Source organism: Tenrec ecaudatus, chromosome 17 (genome assembly GCF_050624435.1).
Source record: "Tenrec ecaudatus isolate mTenEca1 chromosome 17, mTenEca1.hap1, whole genome shotgun sequence".
NCBI classification, from domain to species: domain Eukaryota; kingdom Metazoa; phylum Chordata; class Mammalia; order Afrosoricida; family Tenrecidae; genus Tenrec; species Tenrec ecaudatus.
The window spans coordinates 57256740-57274393 of NC_134546.1; the positions used below are offsets into that span (position 1 = coordinate 57256740).

Sequence of the window (17654 nt, forward strand, 5' to 3'; positions counted from 1 at the left end):
AAATCATCAAATGTCTTCACCAAATAAATGACATGGGTAACAAATGGAAGCAAAAACCTATACATAGAGTTGAGATATGTTAATCAAATGTAATTTGTGGATCCTGAGTTGAGCCAAACTATTTAAGAAAATTTATGAGCCAATTGGGGACATTAGAAAATTAGATAATTGTTAAAATCAAAGCAACAGCTTTTAAAAATGTAAATATATGTATATATATTATTGAAGAATCTGTTAAAGAGATTATCTTTACTACCTGATACACAAAATAATTAACAAGTGTTTACTAAATGAAATAATTTCTGAGATACCTTACTATTTATACATATTTTCTTGACTTTACTCTTATCTCCCTCCTCTATATTACCTGGCTTGTTTTATTTTTCATCTATTACTTATAAATATTAAACCTGAAACACACCCACTCCTCTCTTGTCGACATGGTTAGCTTCTAAAGACAAGGCTATTATGTAAAATTGGGAGGACTGACCACATCAGATCAAATAATGGATAATAGTATCATTCCCAACTGGAAAACCACTGAAATCAAGGCCTGGGCTCATCACAGCCAGCATTACTCACATCTCACAGTTGGGTGTTTGTGTACATCATTACTGAACAACACAATTATTTTAGATATTTTTAAAAATTGTCATAAATGTGCAAATCCAGATAATGAGGTAGTTGTTAAGTGAGGGACAGGTATAATTTATAATTCTTTAATCATCACACAACACTGAAATCTCCTTAAATAAACAAACAAAACCCAAACAATACAAGTCATGCTATTTCCAAGACTTCTGATAAAAAGGTCACTGCCATCGAGTGGATGTCAACTCACAGCAACTCATGTCAAGTGGACAAGGTAGAAGTGCCCATTGAACTTCTAAATGGTAACTTTATAGGAGTAGAAAGTCCCATTACGAATAGGAAAATTATGCTAATTCAAATATATATATTCTTGTAAAGTACTAATATTTCTAAATCTGTCAAATTCTCAAATTAAATAGAAAAATCTAAATTAATGTTAGATCATAGAGGGATTTTTACTTAATCAGACCAACAAATTTCAAAAAAAAAAAAAGAGAGCAAGAGAGAAGTTTCTCACGAATATATCTGTAAAATTCAGCATGGCAAAAAGGAAACCCATACCATCACTGCATAAGGACTACCATTCTAATCAATTGTCTGCGAATCTAGACTGAGAAAAGCAGTGAATGGGAGAAAAAAAGAGAGAAATTGAGAGAGAAATTAATTTCAATCAACTCATTGCTACTGAGTTGATTGAAATTAACAGGGACCCCATAGGACACAGAACTGCCCCTGTGGGTTTCAAAACTGTAAACATTCATGGGAATGGAAGCCTTTTCATTTTCCCAAGGAACAACTGATGGTTTCAAACTGTTGACCTTATTTATAGTTTAGCAGAGTTAGACTTGAAAAAACCTGTTACAAACTTCCAAGTCAAAGTCAGTTGCTGCCTGCTTTTGTAAATAAATGCTACTTAGAACACTGTCAAAAGTCTGCTATTAGATTCACAAGAGGTACAAGCAGGTTAGTGATGCTGAGAGAATGACAGAAAAGGTGTGCTGACTCTTAGTTCAGAAAACATAAAAAATTCAAAAGTCCACTACTGTTTGTACTGTGCCACAGTACATCACGCCAGCAATGTAAGTATAGCTTTCTGAGGCACTGAGAGTATAACTAGGCTTGTTAAAGATCATGGACAAAGCTCCAAACACACCATCTAGCACTTTCATTTTCAATCAGTAATTCCAGTAAACATTATGCCAGAATACGGAGTGGGGTGGGAAGAGAAGTTAAGAACAGAAAGACATTTGATTATGTTCTCCATTCTGGAAGGAGTGGCTTTCAAAAACAAAAAAAGAAACAAAGGCACTGATAAAATTTCCCCCCATATTCACATGGGATAAAAGATTCTAGCTCATCTAACAGATGTGAATTAAAAAAAAATCATCTAAAATCTAGATATTAGGAACCAGCTTAGAATGCACAGTACTCACCCAGCCTAAAGGTCTTAATGAGAGACACTGCCAGCACCCAAATGAAGACCAGGTGAGGCCAAACAGAACCGTAATACCCTATATGGCTACAGTGCTTCCCATCCATAGAAAATAAAAGCTAAACGCCCACCAAAGTGATGACAAAAACTGTAAAACAGCTTAAAATAAATGGAAGATTTCTCTGTAGCCAAAAAACAAAGGCCATCACCAAAGTGAGTAGAAAATTTGAGACAGTGTATGGCCCTCTTCAGTAGAGTGCAAGGCAATCATAACTGCCTAACGTAGAAAGCCTTAAAGAGGAAGAGATAAAATTTAAAAACAAACAAAAAAAGACAAAAACAGAAGGAGATGCAATGATAAGATGGGGTAAGTAAAAAATGTAGTAGCAGAAATTTGTCTACACAGGAGGCTGGAAAAAGTATCACTGCTAGTACAGAACTTTCCTATCAAAATTACATGAGGTGAGGTGGTGTAGAAACACCTGTTAGGAATGCCAACTGAACTGGCTTAAGTAGTTAGTGGAATTTTAAAATGTGTTAAGACCTAAAGAAAAAAAACAAAACAAAACCCAAACTGGACCAATAGAACATATCATGATAAACAGAAAAGTTGTTAAAGATTTTCTTGTGCTTTGATCCACAATCAATACTCAAGAAATCAAATAATGAATTGCATTGGGTAAATCTGCCACACACGACACCTTTAAGGTGTTGAAATACAGGCATTTACTTTGAGGACTAAGGTGGGTCTGATCTAAGTCACAGTACATTCAATTGTCTCATATGCACATGAAAGTTGGACATTGAATAGAAAGCGTGAAAAAGAACGGGTGCATTTGAATCACGATGCTGGTGAAGAATACCGAAAGTATCATGGACTGCCTAAAGAACAAACAAACCTGTTTTAGATGAAGTACAGGCAGAATGCTCCTGACTTGGTCTCATGGACTTTTGACCCCAGTCTCTGGAGAAGGATGTCACTCTTGGTAGAGAGGCAGGGCAGTGGGGAGGCCCTCAACAAGGAGGATGGATACATTAGCTGCCACAAATGGGCTCAAACATAAGCATACTTGTAAGGATGATGCAGCGCCAGGCCATGTTTGGTTCTGTTATGCATATAGGGTCGCTACGAGTGGGAAATGATGTCCATGACAACAAAGGGGAAAAAAACACCCAGCATTCAATTATCACCTGAATGAATCCGTAACAACTGAGAACCAAAATTTAATTTGAGAGCTTACATGTGTGAAATGAACAAATTTGGCATCAAGCAGCTGTAGTAGACGAATGAGAAAAATGAATGGTGAGAATGTGATGTTAGGTACCCTTGAGTCAAATTTGATTCATAGTAACCCCATGTGACAGAGTAAAACTGCCCCAAAAGATTTAGTTTATAATCTTTATGGGAACAACTGCCAGGTCTTTTCTAACATACAGTCACTAGATGGGTTTGAACCACCAACCTTTCAGTCAGCGGCCAAGCACTTAACTGTTGCTCTACCTGGACTCTTTGGTAGGGGAAGACATCAAATCAAGTCATAATAAACCAAAGCAACGGGTCTCAACCTGTGGCTCGTGACCCCTTAAGGGGAGGTCGTCCAATGACCCTTTCATCATTGCCAGATTCATAACAGTGGCAAAATTAAGTTATAAAGTAATATAAATGATGTTATGGTTGGGGTCACCACATGGGTAACTGTATGAAAGGGTCATGGCATTAGGAAGGTTGCGAACCACTGCACTATAGGCATGAAGGTGCCACAACAGAGTAGAAAACTGGAGAGAGAAGGAATCATCACAATGGCACTTTTAAGTCTACTGTTTTGAGCTGTCTCTTAACTGATACCAACTACCCACTCATGAGAGAGAATCTTTAATGATTGATAACATTGATTTTATTGGCTTATTTCTGAATTAAGATCATACTCTACTGCCCTCTACTTAGCACTATAGTATATTAAACTCAAAATAACCCAGCCATATAACATTCTATTAGCAGTAATTTTAAAAATAGTTCCACAAACAACACATTTGTTAAATAAAATTAATATTGAATTTTACTGGCTGTGTAGTTCTCTTTATTTATAGAGTTACTGGGTACTAACCCAAAGTTTGGAGCTTTGAATTCACCCAGTGGTGTGTTACAAGAAAAAAGGAGGCAATGCACTTATGAGAAATTAGCCTTTGCAAACCTTATGGAGCACAGTTTTTGTGTTTTTATGAGCACAGTTCTACTTTGACATATGTAACATCTTCACAAGTTGGAATTGACTAGATGGAATTTCTTTTCCTTCAACTAGTAGGATATATATTAACACTTAAATACATAGGAAATTACCTTTTTTAATAGGATGGTGAATATTGTTTATAGATACACTATTCAGTCTTTTGAAAAGGGAACAGAACTTTCTAATAATATGATAGACCAGGTTATAGACATTCTTTTGTATTAATGGCATTTTTATTTTTATTTTTTTTAATGAATTTTTTTTGTTTCTGTTTTTTTCGTGTCAAGCTACCTGGAAGTCCTTCATTTTGATAAATTCAACTGTTCCCCATGGCTTTTTAGGATATGGCCTTTTGGAGGCAGAGCACCAGAACTGTTCTCCAAACATCTGAGTGGGCTTGAACTGCCAACCTTCCAGCTAGTGGCCAAGCACTTAACTGTTGGTGCCATGCAGGAAATGGGCATTTTTATTTTTAAAACAATTTATTAGGGGCTCATACAACTCTTATAACAGTCCATACATCAATTGTATAAAGCACATCTGTACATTCTTTTCCCTAATCATTTTCTTTTTTTACATTTTATTAGGGACTCATACAACTCTTATCACAATCCATACATATACATACATCAATTGTAAAAAGCAAATCCATACATTCCCTGCCCCAATCATTCTCAAAGCATTTGCTCTCCACTTAAGCCCTTTGTATCAGGTCCTCTTTTTTTCCCCCTCCCTCCCCAATCCCCGCTCCCTCATGTGCCCTTGGTAATTTATACATCGTTATTTTGTCATATCTTGTCCTATCTGGAGTCTCCCTTCTCCCCCTTCTCTGCCCTCCCTCTCCCAGGGAATGGCATTTTTATTAGAAAATAAAATTTTAAATAAAGAAACATTAAAAAGTGAAACACTGCACATCCACTGTGTAATGCAATATGGTGCTATCTAAAACAGCAGAATAGAAATCCTGTAAGACACTGCTACAGAAGGGAACTGGAAACACAGGGAATCCAGGACAGATGAACCCCTCAGAACCAGTGGTGAGAGTGGCAATACCGGAAGGGTGGTAGGTAGGTGGGATAGAAAGGGGGAACAGATAACAATTATCTACATATAACCTCCTCCCTGAGATGAGCAACAGAAAAGCGGGTAAAGGGAGATGTTGGACAGTGTAAGATATTACAAAATAATAATAATTTATAAATGATCAAGGGTTCATGAGGGAGGGGGGAGCAAGGAGGGAGAAGAAAAATGAGGAGCTGATAAAGGGCTCAAGTAGAAAACAAATGTTTTGAGAATGATGAGGGGAAACAAATGTACAAAAGTGCTTGACACAATGAATGTATGTGTGGATTGTGATAAGAGTTGTACAAGCCCCCAATAAAATGATTCAATTATTAAAAAAACACAAACAAAGAAATCCTGTACGAAGCAGCAATACCTCTGGCTAGGCATAGACCTCAAAGAAGAGAGACAACATGAGCAGACATATGCTTTCCCATGTTCATCAAAGCAGTTCACTATAGCAAGAAGCTGGCAACAGTCCATAAGTAGAAGAATGGATAAAGACACTCTGGTATATACATATAATGGAATTCTATGTACCCCCTAAAAAAATAGTTATAAAACCACAAAGCACCTCATAACATGGATGGACCTAGAAACCATTATGCTGAGAGAAAGAAGTCAATGACAAAAAGATAAATATTAAATATTGTATAGGACCACTACTAAAAGAATAAACACCAAGACAAAGGCAAGCATCTGTTGTCACGTCATGTAAACTTATAATCCATCCAAGCAATGAGGGGGTGTTGCCCACCTAATGCTCATGATCCACTTGCCACTGCCACACTTCCATTTCAGAGGCGACACCTCACCTCACCCTAGCTCAGATTCTCAAGTTGGGGGGACAGGGAGAAAACCAATCTGTTTCTGCCATGTAACATTACTCCTTAATCACCTCAAATCAAGAAGACACCCACAAAGGAGCAACAAAACAAAACAAGCCTCACTGCCATTGAGTTGATTCCAACTCATAGAGACCCAAAGTACAGTGAACCTTGATGGAAACTCAAGTCCAGAGGTGATGGTGGTGGTGTGTGTCGCATGCCTGTCTCGAGAGAAGGTTATTACACGTCTGTTGGTGGGTAAACCAGGAAGGACAACCTGCTATTGGTAAAAATGCTTTACATTACTTATATAGACTTCCAATGGGAGACTATGCCCTGTATAAGGTTCCTAATCGGGCACTTTTGAATGAGTTTTTATCTAGACCTTAGGACCCAGGCTGTGTACTATTTTGAGATGTGCCACACAAGAAGGATCCAATTTGGAAACTTAAGCAAATTGGACTTAACTTTAAATGTGTCTGTAGCAAATTGAAGTGAAACACTTAAGGTTGAAAACTCCCCATATGGAGTTGAAAACCATTGGATTTTAGCACTTAAATCTCTTGCTTTGAGGATGCGAAATAATTGGCAACTTAAAATTACAACATATTTGTTATTTTCATACTGATTTTTTTATGGCATGTCTTATTCCAGCAGGTATACCTCTGCCTTAGTGAAAGAACAATACTGAAGGTTTTGCACTATCTTCAACCTCCATGATTTGTGTAATATTCAGTAACTTAAGTTTTTAATCTGTACAAACCAATAATCCATGTATATTAGCTTTTAAAAAAGTTGTCCTATACATGTATACTTTTCTCAATTGTAATTTAAACTCTACATTACTGGGCTAAGTTAATGATACAAGTAATTACAATGCCACATGAGGATTATTTTAAATACTCCTCAATAAAAGGGTAATGAGATCTCTAAATTAGATCAGGCACATATATAAACCATAGGTATAGGAATGAATCTTGAGTTTGTACTTAACTGTAAGTCCTAATTTAAGATTAATTAGCTCTTAGGTTGTGGCCCTGCTCAATACTTGCCCTCATGAGAAGATCACTGAAGATATGGGTTCTATAGTCAAATATGGAGAAGCAGCAAGAATAGTGTCTGGGGTCTTAAAGGCTTGACTTAGACAAGCAGTTATCTAAGTGAGGTGCCAGCTAAGTCCACGTGGAATACTAACACCAGTGTGTGTGACCTAAGAACTGTAAATAATAAATTCTAAGACAGAGGGAACTGCATTAGAGTTTAAGTTCTGAGCACATGGTTTGCAGAAAATTATGGCTAACAGTGGAAGCACAAAATCCATTTGCAGAGTCCCTACGTGGATTACGCCTCCCGCGAATCCCCTGACCACTGACTAGGAATGTGTATAGCCGTGGTTATCACACAGAGTGCATGGAAAAGCACCTTAGTGCAGATGCAGTTAAGTTAAAATTTAACGCCTTAGAATTGGTTCTGCCTTTTGACCCATTTACATTTTTCTTCATTTTTTATTATTTCTGCTTTCTTTTGGATTTAAGCTTCTTAGTTTTATTTAACTATCTTTTGGGGTGGGGTAGGAAAGGTATTATTAATAGTTTCTTAGGGCTGTTGTAGGCGAGGTTGGGGGAAATGGAGCTAATGACTACAAGAAAGTAGAAAAGGTTCTAAATTGATGACTGCACAACTTTAAAAAGACATTTAAACCACAGAATTTATGCAGTCTTGTTTTATGTCAATACAAATATTTTTTAAAGTTAAACAATCAAAAACATCGCACAGCATGTTGCACAGCACAGATTAGAAAAACACTTGAAGAAAGTTCTTGATGAAAAATATAGCATAAAAATTTAAAAGCAACAGGGATTTTAAACAAACAACATTTTCTTAGTGTGGGGGAAAAATCCCAATACCTGACAGCAAGACACTCCTGAAACCTGAAGTTGTACAAAATGACTTGACTAATGGAAAGCTAGTATTTAGGATGAATTCCCTTTCTAAATGTAAACAGCCAGTATTTATTAAGTATCTTTTCTCAAATCATTCAGAATCAAAAACTTCTGCTAATGTACAAAGTGCTCCTAGAAAATGGATATACTTACCTCCTGTGCGTCTCTTGCTGCCTTTGCATCATCCTCGTTATAGCGGTTACAGTTGTACCTGAAAATAAAGTAAGAGGATGCCATAAACGAGAGAAAGAATAAATCACAATTTTAACCTAGATTTAGAAATCACCTCGAACCAACATTTCTTTACAGAGATGAATTGATATATTAAAATCAAAAGGAAAGAGTTGCCAAATCTAATCTATATCTAATGTCCAAATAGTTTTATTAGTGGATAGGTTTTATGTTCAGTATTAGGGAATTCTCTACCTGCTGAGGATGCATATTCCAAATCAGCTCACCTACAATCATTAGGAAATACTGTTCTTCTAGACCTTTCATTTACTGGCTATAGCTTGAACTTCTCAATCAACCTTGAAAATTAGAGAACATCTTATCTTATAGGCTTTGTTTTAATAAGTCCAAATATTCTCCATTTCTGAAGTTACCCACATTCTTATCTATTTCTTTGTAAATGATAGAGAACCCATAGACACCCTGATATCTACTTTAATGTTATTTATTAAAGTTCTTAAAAGTCATTTTGAATGACAAAAATATTTTTAGTATTGGGAATAGAAAGTACACAAAGAAGCAACCTCAAAGTAGATATGGGTACAACTGGCAGTTTCCTGGCTTGGAGATTTTTACTTTTTCTTAAATGGGGGCCTAGCTTTATTACATGCTTACTATATACTTGGCATGTAATGTCGCGGTATCTTCAATCGCCAAACAGCTGGTATTCTCAATGATAAGATGAAGCATTAGATTAATAAAGATCATTTTATTCAATTAAATTATATTCTTAAGAGTCATAGGAGTAGCCTCAGAAATGGGATTTATTTTAAATGCCTTCAAATTAAGGACACCTTTTTAAATCAATAAGTACAGTATGTGTAGGCCATTAAGTCATAATTTTGAAGTCTTTTAACAGTAATCTTTTGGGATCTAAAGGAAAACATTTGAAGCTTGTTAAATTAAACCATTTTTCTAGCTTGTCAAATTCTTCAGGATTTTAATGGTCAAAATACTCAACATCACCTTTTGATGTTACCCAAAACATACAAAAGATTCTTAAATTAGTTCAAGTTATCAACAAAATAGAACAAGAAAACAGTACCTAATGCATGAATAATTTTTTTTAACTAGGACACAGAATTTTAACAGACCTTTAAAGTTTTTCCATAAGTTAGTTAAGAATTCGCTTAGTTTTCCATTTGGTCAATCAATTAATTCCAAACACCCCTGCTTGTATTCAAAGCCTAGGTCATAAACTTTTCAGTTCATGTTGAAAAACCTTGCTGAAATTAAAGCATATTCCTTGATCCACCATCCTCATGATAATTTAATTTTGGGATTAACCAAGAGAGAAGGATTAAGTTCTGTGGCCCACATCTAGTTAGTAGAATAGAACCTTTGAATTACATTTTATCTGTCTCTAGGCTTTTGGTACCTATTGCACTTATTACTCAACCAATATGGGCTCAGTGATCTCATCTTATTTCAATGCTTTCTATAACTCAGTAACACCAATTACATTAGCCATGTTGGGCAACCAACATTTAATGTTACATGTTTAAAGTACGCCATACCACATTTCAACTATCAGATTATTAATTTTCACCCAGACTGAGTTCATAGTTCTTTTGTGCCAATAATTACTCTCCTCAACCTAGTGCAATTAAATAACCATTCTCATTGACACAAATAGAAATTACCACCTACTGGTCCACTATTAACATTTCTTTCTCAAGCTCTTCTTTCTATCTCATACAGCTTTAATAACTTTCCTTTTGATTTTTGAAGTTATTTCATAAATATTTTTGAAGATAATATCTTTTATAAATAAACCTGAACTCATTCCAGGCTTTCCCCAGCAACAATTTAAAAAAAAATCATTTTATTGGGGGCTCATATAACGCTTATCACAATCCATACATACATCGTTTCATTCTCAAACTATCATAATTCTCAAAACATCTGCTTTCCACTTGAGCCCCATTAATATGAAATCTTAAACGAAGAAAAGTAAATAGGATTTATCTATGCTTCCAACTCAGATGACTGATGCTACTTAAAATGCTTATTTTGAGTTTAAAGAAAAGCAAACTATGATTCTAATACGATTCTATGATTCTAATGCAATGTACAGTATTTAAAATCTGAGATGTTCTCAGAGATACCCTTACTCAACAACATCTTCCTTTAAATAACATTTTCTTAATCTCATCCCTCCCCATGAAATTTGTTTATATGGTGAATTTAGTATTTAGGAATACTCTACTCCTCCAATTGGACATCTTAAAATCTAGGTTACCTGTCCAGCTAAATCTCAATCTTGACTCTACTAGTGTACATTCACTTTGTTTACATTCACCTAGTCAATTCTAACCCATTCAGAAATAATTCATGAAGCAATGCCTTAATTCAATAAAAGTAATCCCTCTTTCTCTATCATATATCCAGTAAAACATAAAGGGAAGATTTATCATTATCTTAAATTCAGACTTTGATCTTATCTTAGATTCTGCAATCACTTCCCTTCCTATCCTCTGTAGACCAGCCAATACTCTAAGATACGGTATATAAAGCATATAATACAGAGCTTTCTCGAAGTTCCTTATCTAAGCACATTAATGATAAATACAAATGACATGAAGCTTCAGTTCTAGGGAAACGTATCAAATTGGAAAATAAAGCCCCACCTAAAGGGCTGCCACTCAGTTGGTGACTGCCAAACAGGAATGCAGGACCCATTCAAAGGGGAAAAAAATCCGAATCTGAAAGGAAAATTCCCAAATTTTAGGATAAAATTTTTGTCTTGAGTGATGTGCCAAGTAAATAAAACACATCTGTAGGTGAGGTTCTGTCCAAAGACTGTTAGTTTTCCACTTTTGCCTAGAGCATAAACCTTAGAACAGAAAACATACTTCCACATCACTGTACTTCTTGTTCATGCTGTTTTTCCCCCGAATTCATTTCTCACCACTTTTTCAACTGAACAATTGCTCCTTGTTTTGCAACTGCTAACATCTTCTATGAAGCCAACCTAGTTTACCCTTCTTTCTGCATACTTCTCTGATCACAATGATCACACACTATACAAGGAGGCTTTAAAAAATTTAGAAAATTTTCATTTCTCCATGAACTTTTAGAAGCCCCATCATATTTATTTGCCATCTTTCTCAAGTTAGATGGTGGTCTGTATGAGGCAGAAGGCTTATTTATATTACTCAGCACCCAGCAGACTTAGGTGAACATATTCTTCCCTTTATTTCCCCAACCTACCAGGCAGATCCATGTGGTTCCCAAGGGCCAAGACACACCCAGCAAAACTCTGCTTTACAGTTCTGGTTACGACAGACCATGTGATTACAACCGCCATCCTTCTCAATTGTGACATGGCATTTGGGACATTCCTATGAAGAGAAACTATAAAGTTGGTGTCAATGCTACACTAGGTTGTACCACACCACTGAGGAGAAGCCAGTGCTAGATTCAATTAACTCTCGTTTATCATACTTATTGGAATACATGTAAACCCCTTAGAACAGTGTCTTAACACTTAATACAACAGTATTAAAAATGAGCTGTCATCATTGTTATTATCACTGGCTTTGTAAGTGTACAACTTATAAGGGCTTTTTAGTCTGCAAGTACTTTTTATCAGACATGAGGGGGCTTCAAAAAGTCCATGGAAAAATCCCATTCTCTTTTAATTCAAGTGTTTGAATTATGAACTTTTTGAAGCCCTTTTCTATTATTAATATCCAAACCCCCTGGCATCAAGTCAATTCTGACTCACAGTAAACCTATCCAAAGGTTCTAAGACTATAAGGATAGAAGCAGACAGCCTCACCTTTCTTTGGCATACTAATAGTTCATGTAAATATACTTTCTGTTGTGTAAGCTAGGCAGTAACTGAGCATTTACTACATTCTGTGTACTGTTCTCAATGTTTTATATGCATCAACTCATAATCCACATAGTAGTGCTATTTCTGTTACCATATATCAGATAAGTAAACTAAGGTAGAAAGAGATAAGAACTCAGTTCAAAGTCACACAGCAAGTAGATGAGAATAAACATTCCTAGCTAAATACTCTAGGTAAGAACCGGCAAGCAGATCAGGCCTTGATTGGTAAATTCTCCTTATGTCTACTAATTTCTCAAATGTCACCATGTCTAATATTTTAAATTTCTTTGTAGCCTGTTTACAACTGTGCTACCGGGATTGAATTACATTGTGTTATTTCCAAGTCTCATCAGTTTCTAGAAGGCTGACAGGTCAAAGTTATTGCCCATTAGGTATATACTTTATTCTTGTTGAAATCTATATAAAATTAAAACCATTCACTGTTTTCTTTAAAAGCATATATAACACATACCGCTTGTATTTTTTTTGCCGTATTTACATGTTTATAATCTCAACAGGGGTGGGTAGCATAATCGATTTATTGCTATTTACAAAATTTGGTACTCTTTATGGAACACTACTGTCTTGACCACAAACTATTAATATCTAGAAATCTGTTAAAGGAGCTAATAGTGATAAATACAAGTTGTAAAACCTCTCAAAATATTTGGTGTCATCCTGAAACTTTCAAATAGCTCAATTTGCTCTTATAAATAGATATTCTTCCTGGGTCATTAACTTTCCACATGAAATAAAAAATACCCAAGCTTTGCAGAGGCTATTTAAGGCACTTTAATGCACAATATAAAATAGCAATAAAAAAAGAATCTGTTTTCCTGACGGCCATTTTGTCTAGCAAAATTTGGGGTTTTATTTATTTATCTGAATGGCATGAGTTATGCTAATCATGATAGATTTTAAAAAGCAAAATGGTATGAACAGCAATTTCTATGTTATTTAAAATAGTCTGTGAACCGAGTCTATCATTTACCAACAGTTACTTCCTGTGTAAATAAGATGTAAAATTGAACTACTCATTAAAAAGGTTAGTTTATATTACTTTGTATCAAGAGACGGGCTGAGGACCATGAAGCTGGGATTCAAATGCTTCTTTATCATTAGTGATAGAAAAGTAGCACGTTAAAGAGATCTTTCTTAACCTCCACCTATGGTTAAGGAAGCAGCAGTTCAAAGTCATAAAGAGTTTACATTTTGAAACTGGCATCAAAAGTGATGTAGTTCAACACACACGTACTTACACTGCCCTAAAACCTCTATTTCTCTCTCTCTCTCTCTCTCTCTCTCACACGTATTTACACTGCCCTAAAACCTCTATTTCTTAGGAGTCAAGTTTCTTAATAGATTGTATTTTAAGTGTTGAAATGTAAAAGTGTTACTTATCATACTGTATCATAATAAAAACTTACCTGTACTTCAGTTGCTCTTCTCTAGAGAAACCAAATCCCTAAAGCAATGAATGACTCCTAAAAAGGTAAAAGCCTGGGGAATTTTCAAGGCAGAAATGTAAATTAGCCTGATAGTACCCAGCTAACAGCCCAATGCCATCAGGGATTCTAAATCACAGTGACAGCTGTAAAGACAGAAGAGAATGGCCAGGTGGAGTTTCCAAGGGTGTCATTCATCTTTACAAAGAAAACGTCCCTTTCACTCTCTCACAGAATGCCTAGTGAGCTATTATCACCCAGAGTGTGGTTAACAGTTGAATACTTAACACACTGCACCAGCAAGGCTCCTTAGAATCAAGCTAGGGGAGCAAACTCAAGAGTACATTGGTATAATACAAGGAAGCCCAAAACAGCATTATGAAGGCATTATCAAATCCCATAGTTTAAAAATGTTATAATAATAATAATAATTTGATAATAAGTTTTTAAAAGCTTAAAGGACAGAAAGGTAAAAATAAGGTCTTTAATTAGGTCAAATTACAGCTTTTGCCAACGCAGGTGCATCTATCCTTAGCAAGACTTGTTGAAGGAAAATACCGACCTTTGTATTGGCTGCAATCCAATTGGAGGTTTCACTGTCGTCATCACACTTTTTAATCCACTTCTTTAACCACTGTTTGAAAACAACATCCAGAGGCTTACGGAAAGGAAGACCAATTACTTCAGCACATAACTACTAATTTAAATGTACAAGTCAAAGACCAAGATTATCACCTTCTCTCAAACCAGGGAAAGGAGGCACTTCTCACATACAGTGTATCAGTAAGTAAAATTAACCAAAGCAAAAATGGGGAACCTAGAGGTCTGCTTCTCAGTTCACCAAATAATAAAACCTGCGAAGGAAGGTGCTTTTCATCCTAGTCTTCCTGATAGTCTGGAGCTGGACTTAATATTTTCTTCTTCTCCTAAGTAATGCTCTCTCAAACTCTTTAGTCACCTGAAATAAAAAGGGCACATGCATACGTACACGTACACAAACACACACACACACACACACCTCATTTCCTAATGGATAAATAAAATCATGGGTTGTACTTTTTAATCACGATGAAAAATGTCAGACAAACTCACCTTGCATTTTACAGGATCATGCCAGTTTTCTCCACAGTTAAAGCTGTTAAGTTAAAAAAAAAAAAGCTGTTAAATTGTTAAATGACACAAAGAATTAAAGGGAGTAAGTGTTCTACCTATATTAAGTGAATAAAGAAACAAACTATTTTCATAATTTATATTTCCAGTTTTCCCGCCAAATTCTGAGTTAAGTTTATCCTGACTCATTGTGACTCCACCCACACACACTGGAATAGCATCTTTGTGATCCGAAGGGTTTTGTCTGATTTTACAAGATTGCCAGATTTCTTCCTAGTCTGCCTTAGCCAAGAGGTGCCAAAATGTTGTTCAGCTTCAGAGATAACATGTAAATTTTCAGTGATGCATGTGCTAGAGTTGTACTAGCCAGGAATCAAAGCTTGGGTCTTCAGAATCGAAAGTAAGATTTTTACCACCAAACTCCTCCAATTTCTAGTGATAGGCAAATACAAGGACAGGAATAATTTCTGCTTGATTCTTGAAGTACCTAGTATTTAGCATTTTGCCAAGTAAGCAGTGGCTAATTAATATACATGCAACAAATCACTATAAAAATATGAAGACAAAGATAATTTAACAATGATTTTATAATAAATATCTAAACAACTACTAAACAGTGAAAACAACAAATTACATCCATTTATATAGACACTTATTGCTGATAGTTTTTACACGCATAGTTCCTTGCTGTAATCACCGTAATTGAAAACCAAAGTGAAAAGCCATTCTCAGTAATAATTGTTACTAAGGTGTCCCAATGATATTCACAACTTAAATTTCAACCAACGCTTCACCAGTGTATATAAAACCTTTTATTTAATACTCAAATGAAGAGTCTGACTTTGAAGGGTAAACTTAATATAAACATAAACTATATAGAAAGCAAATAAGGTCATTTTTGTAAAAGCTACATAAATAAAGTGGTACCAGTCATGGTTTAAAAAACAAAAAGGACTAGGCCTAAATGTTCTCTCAACCTACACCAAACCAGCTGCCTTAAGTTGACTCTGACTCAGGACAATACTGTGCAGAGAGTACAATGTCTTCGCCCGGTTTTGAAGAATTTGACCTTCTAGAAGCAGGTCACAAGCCCTGTCTTATTTAGAACCTTGGGCTGGGTTTTAACTGCAAACATTTTGACTAGTCATTCGGAGATTCTGGAAGTAATTTGGGAATGTCACAGATTCTTTGGACAAAAGAGCAACTAATGATTTAAATAATGTCCTAATAATGAATATTCTGGAAAGATAGGTAGTGGATGGGATGGAGCAAAGAACCAATGGATTTCAAATGTATGCCATAATTTTTTTCTTAATAAAAACAATTTTAAGCTGGTTGTAAATTCCTAAGTTTTCCTCACTGTTATGTTATTCTTTGTGTCTCTGAAAAGCTTCATACTAAAAATATATTTAGAAGTAGGTATGGAAACAATCAGACTCTACTGTCTACTACTTCTGAAACACTAATTCATCACAATACTTAATGTCAGTAAGGTTATCTGTCTCTTGATGGAATATGTATCTTTTTAAAAAAAATCATTTTATTAGGGGCTCATACAACTCTTATCACAATCCTAAATGTTTGCTTCTAATTCTGTAGATGTTTGGAGAGATTGTCAAGAGCAAGAAATTTTTAAAAAACAAGCTAAACAACAACCAAAGTACTTTTATAATATAAATATAAACACAAATATATTATAAAATATAATTTTACTTTTCTAAGATAATTTGGAAGGAGATCAAAAGCTATGAGAACCAAACGTGAAGGACCGTGTTCGTGTCCCAGATAGGAAAGTTGCTTACAGAGGAGTTGTTTGTATGCTATCTGCATTTTTCCTCCCCATAAGAAAATACATTCCCAAGTCAAAGAAGCAAGAATAAAAATAGACTTTTCACCAATTTAAAAATAATTTAGCTATTTTTATAGTTGAGATTGTGTATAAAACATTTTATAGTTTTAGCATATGCACAATTTAACAATTTCTATGGGTACAATTCAGTGATGTGGACTGTCATTCAATTCTTAATGAAAAGATATGCACACTATTTTAAACCAACATTACTCATGTTTCTCTGTCTGAAGTAAGCATTTTTCCCTACTATTTTACTATTGTGAATAACTAGCAGCAATAGAAATACTAAGTGTACCCAATCCCAACTGAAGAAATCAATTGCTTACCAAAACTGGCGCCCACATTTGCAGCGAACAGGTTTAGCATCAGGATATTGGACTTTAACAACATGGTGGCAATCTGGGGCAGGGCACCACTTTAACAGTCGATTGCACTGAAACACAAGTTAGAAAATAAAAATGACAGCAAATTAAATCATGCTGCAGGTTAATTTTTACCTCTAGGATATCAAGCAATAATTTATACTGCTACTCTAATGCAAAGCAGAGGAATTTCTTGAGAGGTAAGGAGATGATGATGTCATAAGCATCAAAACTTGCCAACAAAACTTAAAAAAAGTCTTTTACAGGAAAGACTTTGGATGCATTATTTTACCAAGAGTAGAGATATCTTAAGAACATGTTTGCATAAGAAATAAAAATATGATATATCTGGTTTTATCTTCAGAATGACACTAAGAAATTAAATAAGTTAATTAACCATTAAGTAACCATTAATTTGTATGCGGTTCTATTTATGAGATGCAAGAAAGCAAATATACTAAGAATAAAAGTCATTTCCTACATCATAGGTCCAAATTGCATTTTAAATTATTTTTCTCAGTTTAAATATACTGTCAAAGTGTTAACAATACTCAAAGTGGCCTTGCCTGACAACTGACCACAACAGGTTAGATAAGGCGTCCTAACAGCATTCTCACAGAACTCCATATATTTCCTTCACAGAATTTACCGTAATTTTAATCAAGCAGTTACTTTTAAAATTATTTAGCATCACAAAGGGAGATACAAATCTGTTCATTATTTTTATTAC

The 17654-nt window shown here is 35.1% G+C and overlaps 1 protein-coding gene across 2 annotated transcripts in view; it reads right to left on the reverse strand.

Moving 5' to 3' along the window:
- The window catches only part of ARIH1 (ariadne RBR E3 ubiquitin protein ligase 1), a 101938-nt gene that overhangs the window by 12185 nt on the left and 72099 nt on the right, over window positions 1-17654 (reverse strand). Inside the window, exons 7-11 of one of the 2 annotated variants that reach the window (XM_075535413.1) lie at window positions 16889-16995; window positions 14693-14735; window positions 14163-14234; window positions 11528-11658; window positions 8236-8294 (exon numbers count right to left, since the gene is read on the reverse strand). In XM_075535413.1, coding sequence (XP_075391528.1) covers window positions 8236-8294; window positions 11528-11658; window positions 14163-14234; window positions 14693-14735; window positions 16889-16995 — 412 coding nt within the window. The remainder of the gene's footprint in view (window positions 1-8235; window positions 8295-11527; window positions 11659-14162; window positions 14235-14692; window positions 14736-16888; window positions 16996-17654) is intronic. The other variant, XM_075535414.1, reaches the window with a different exon arrangement.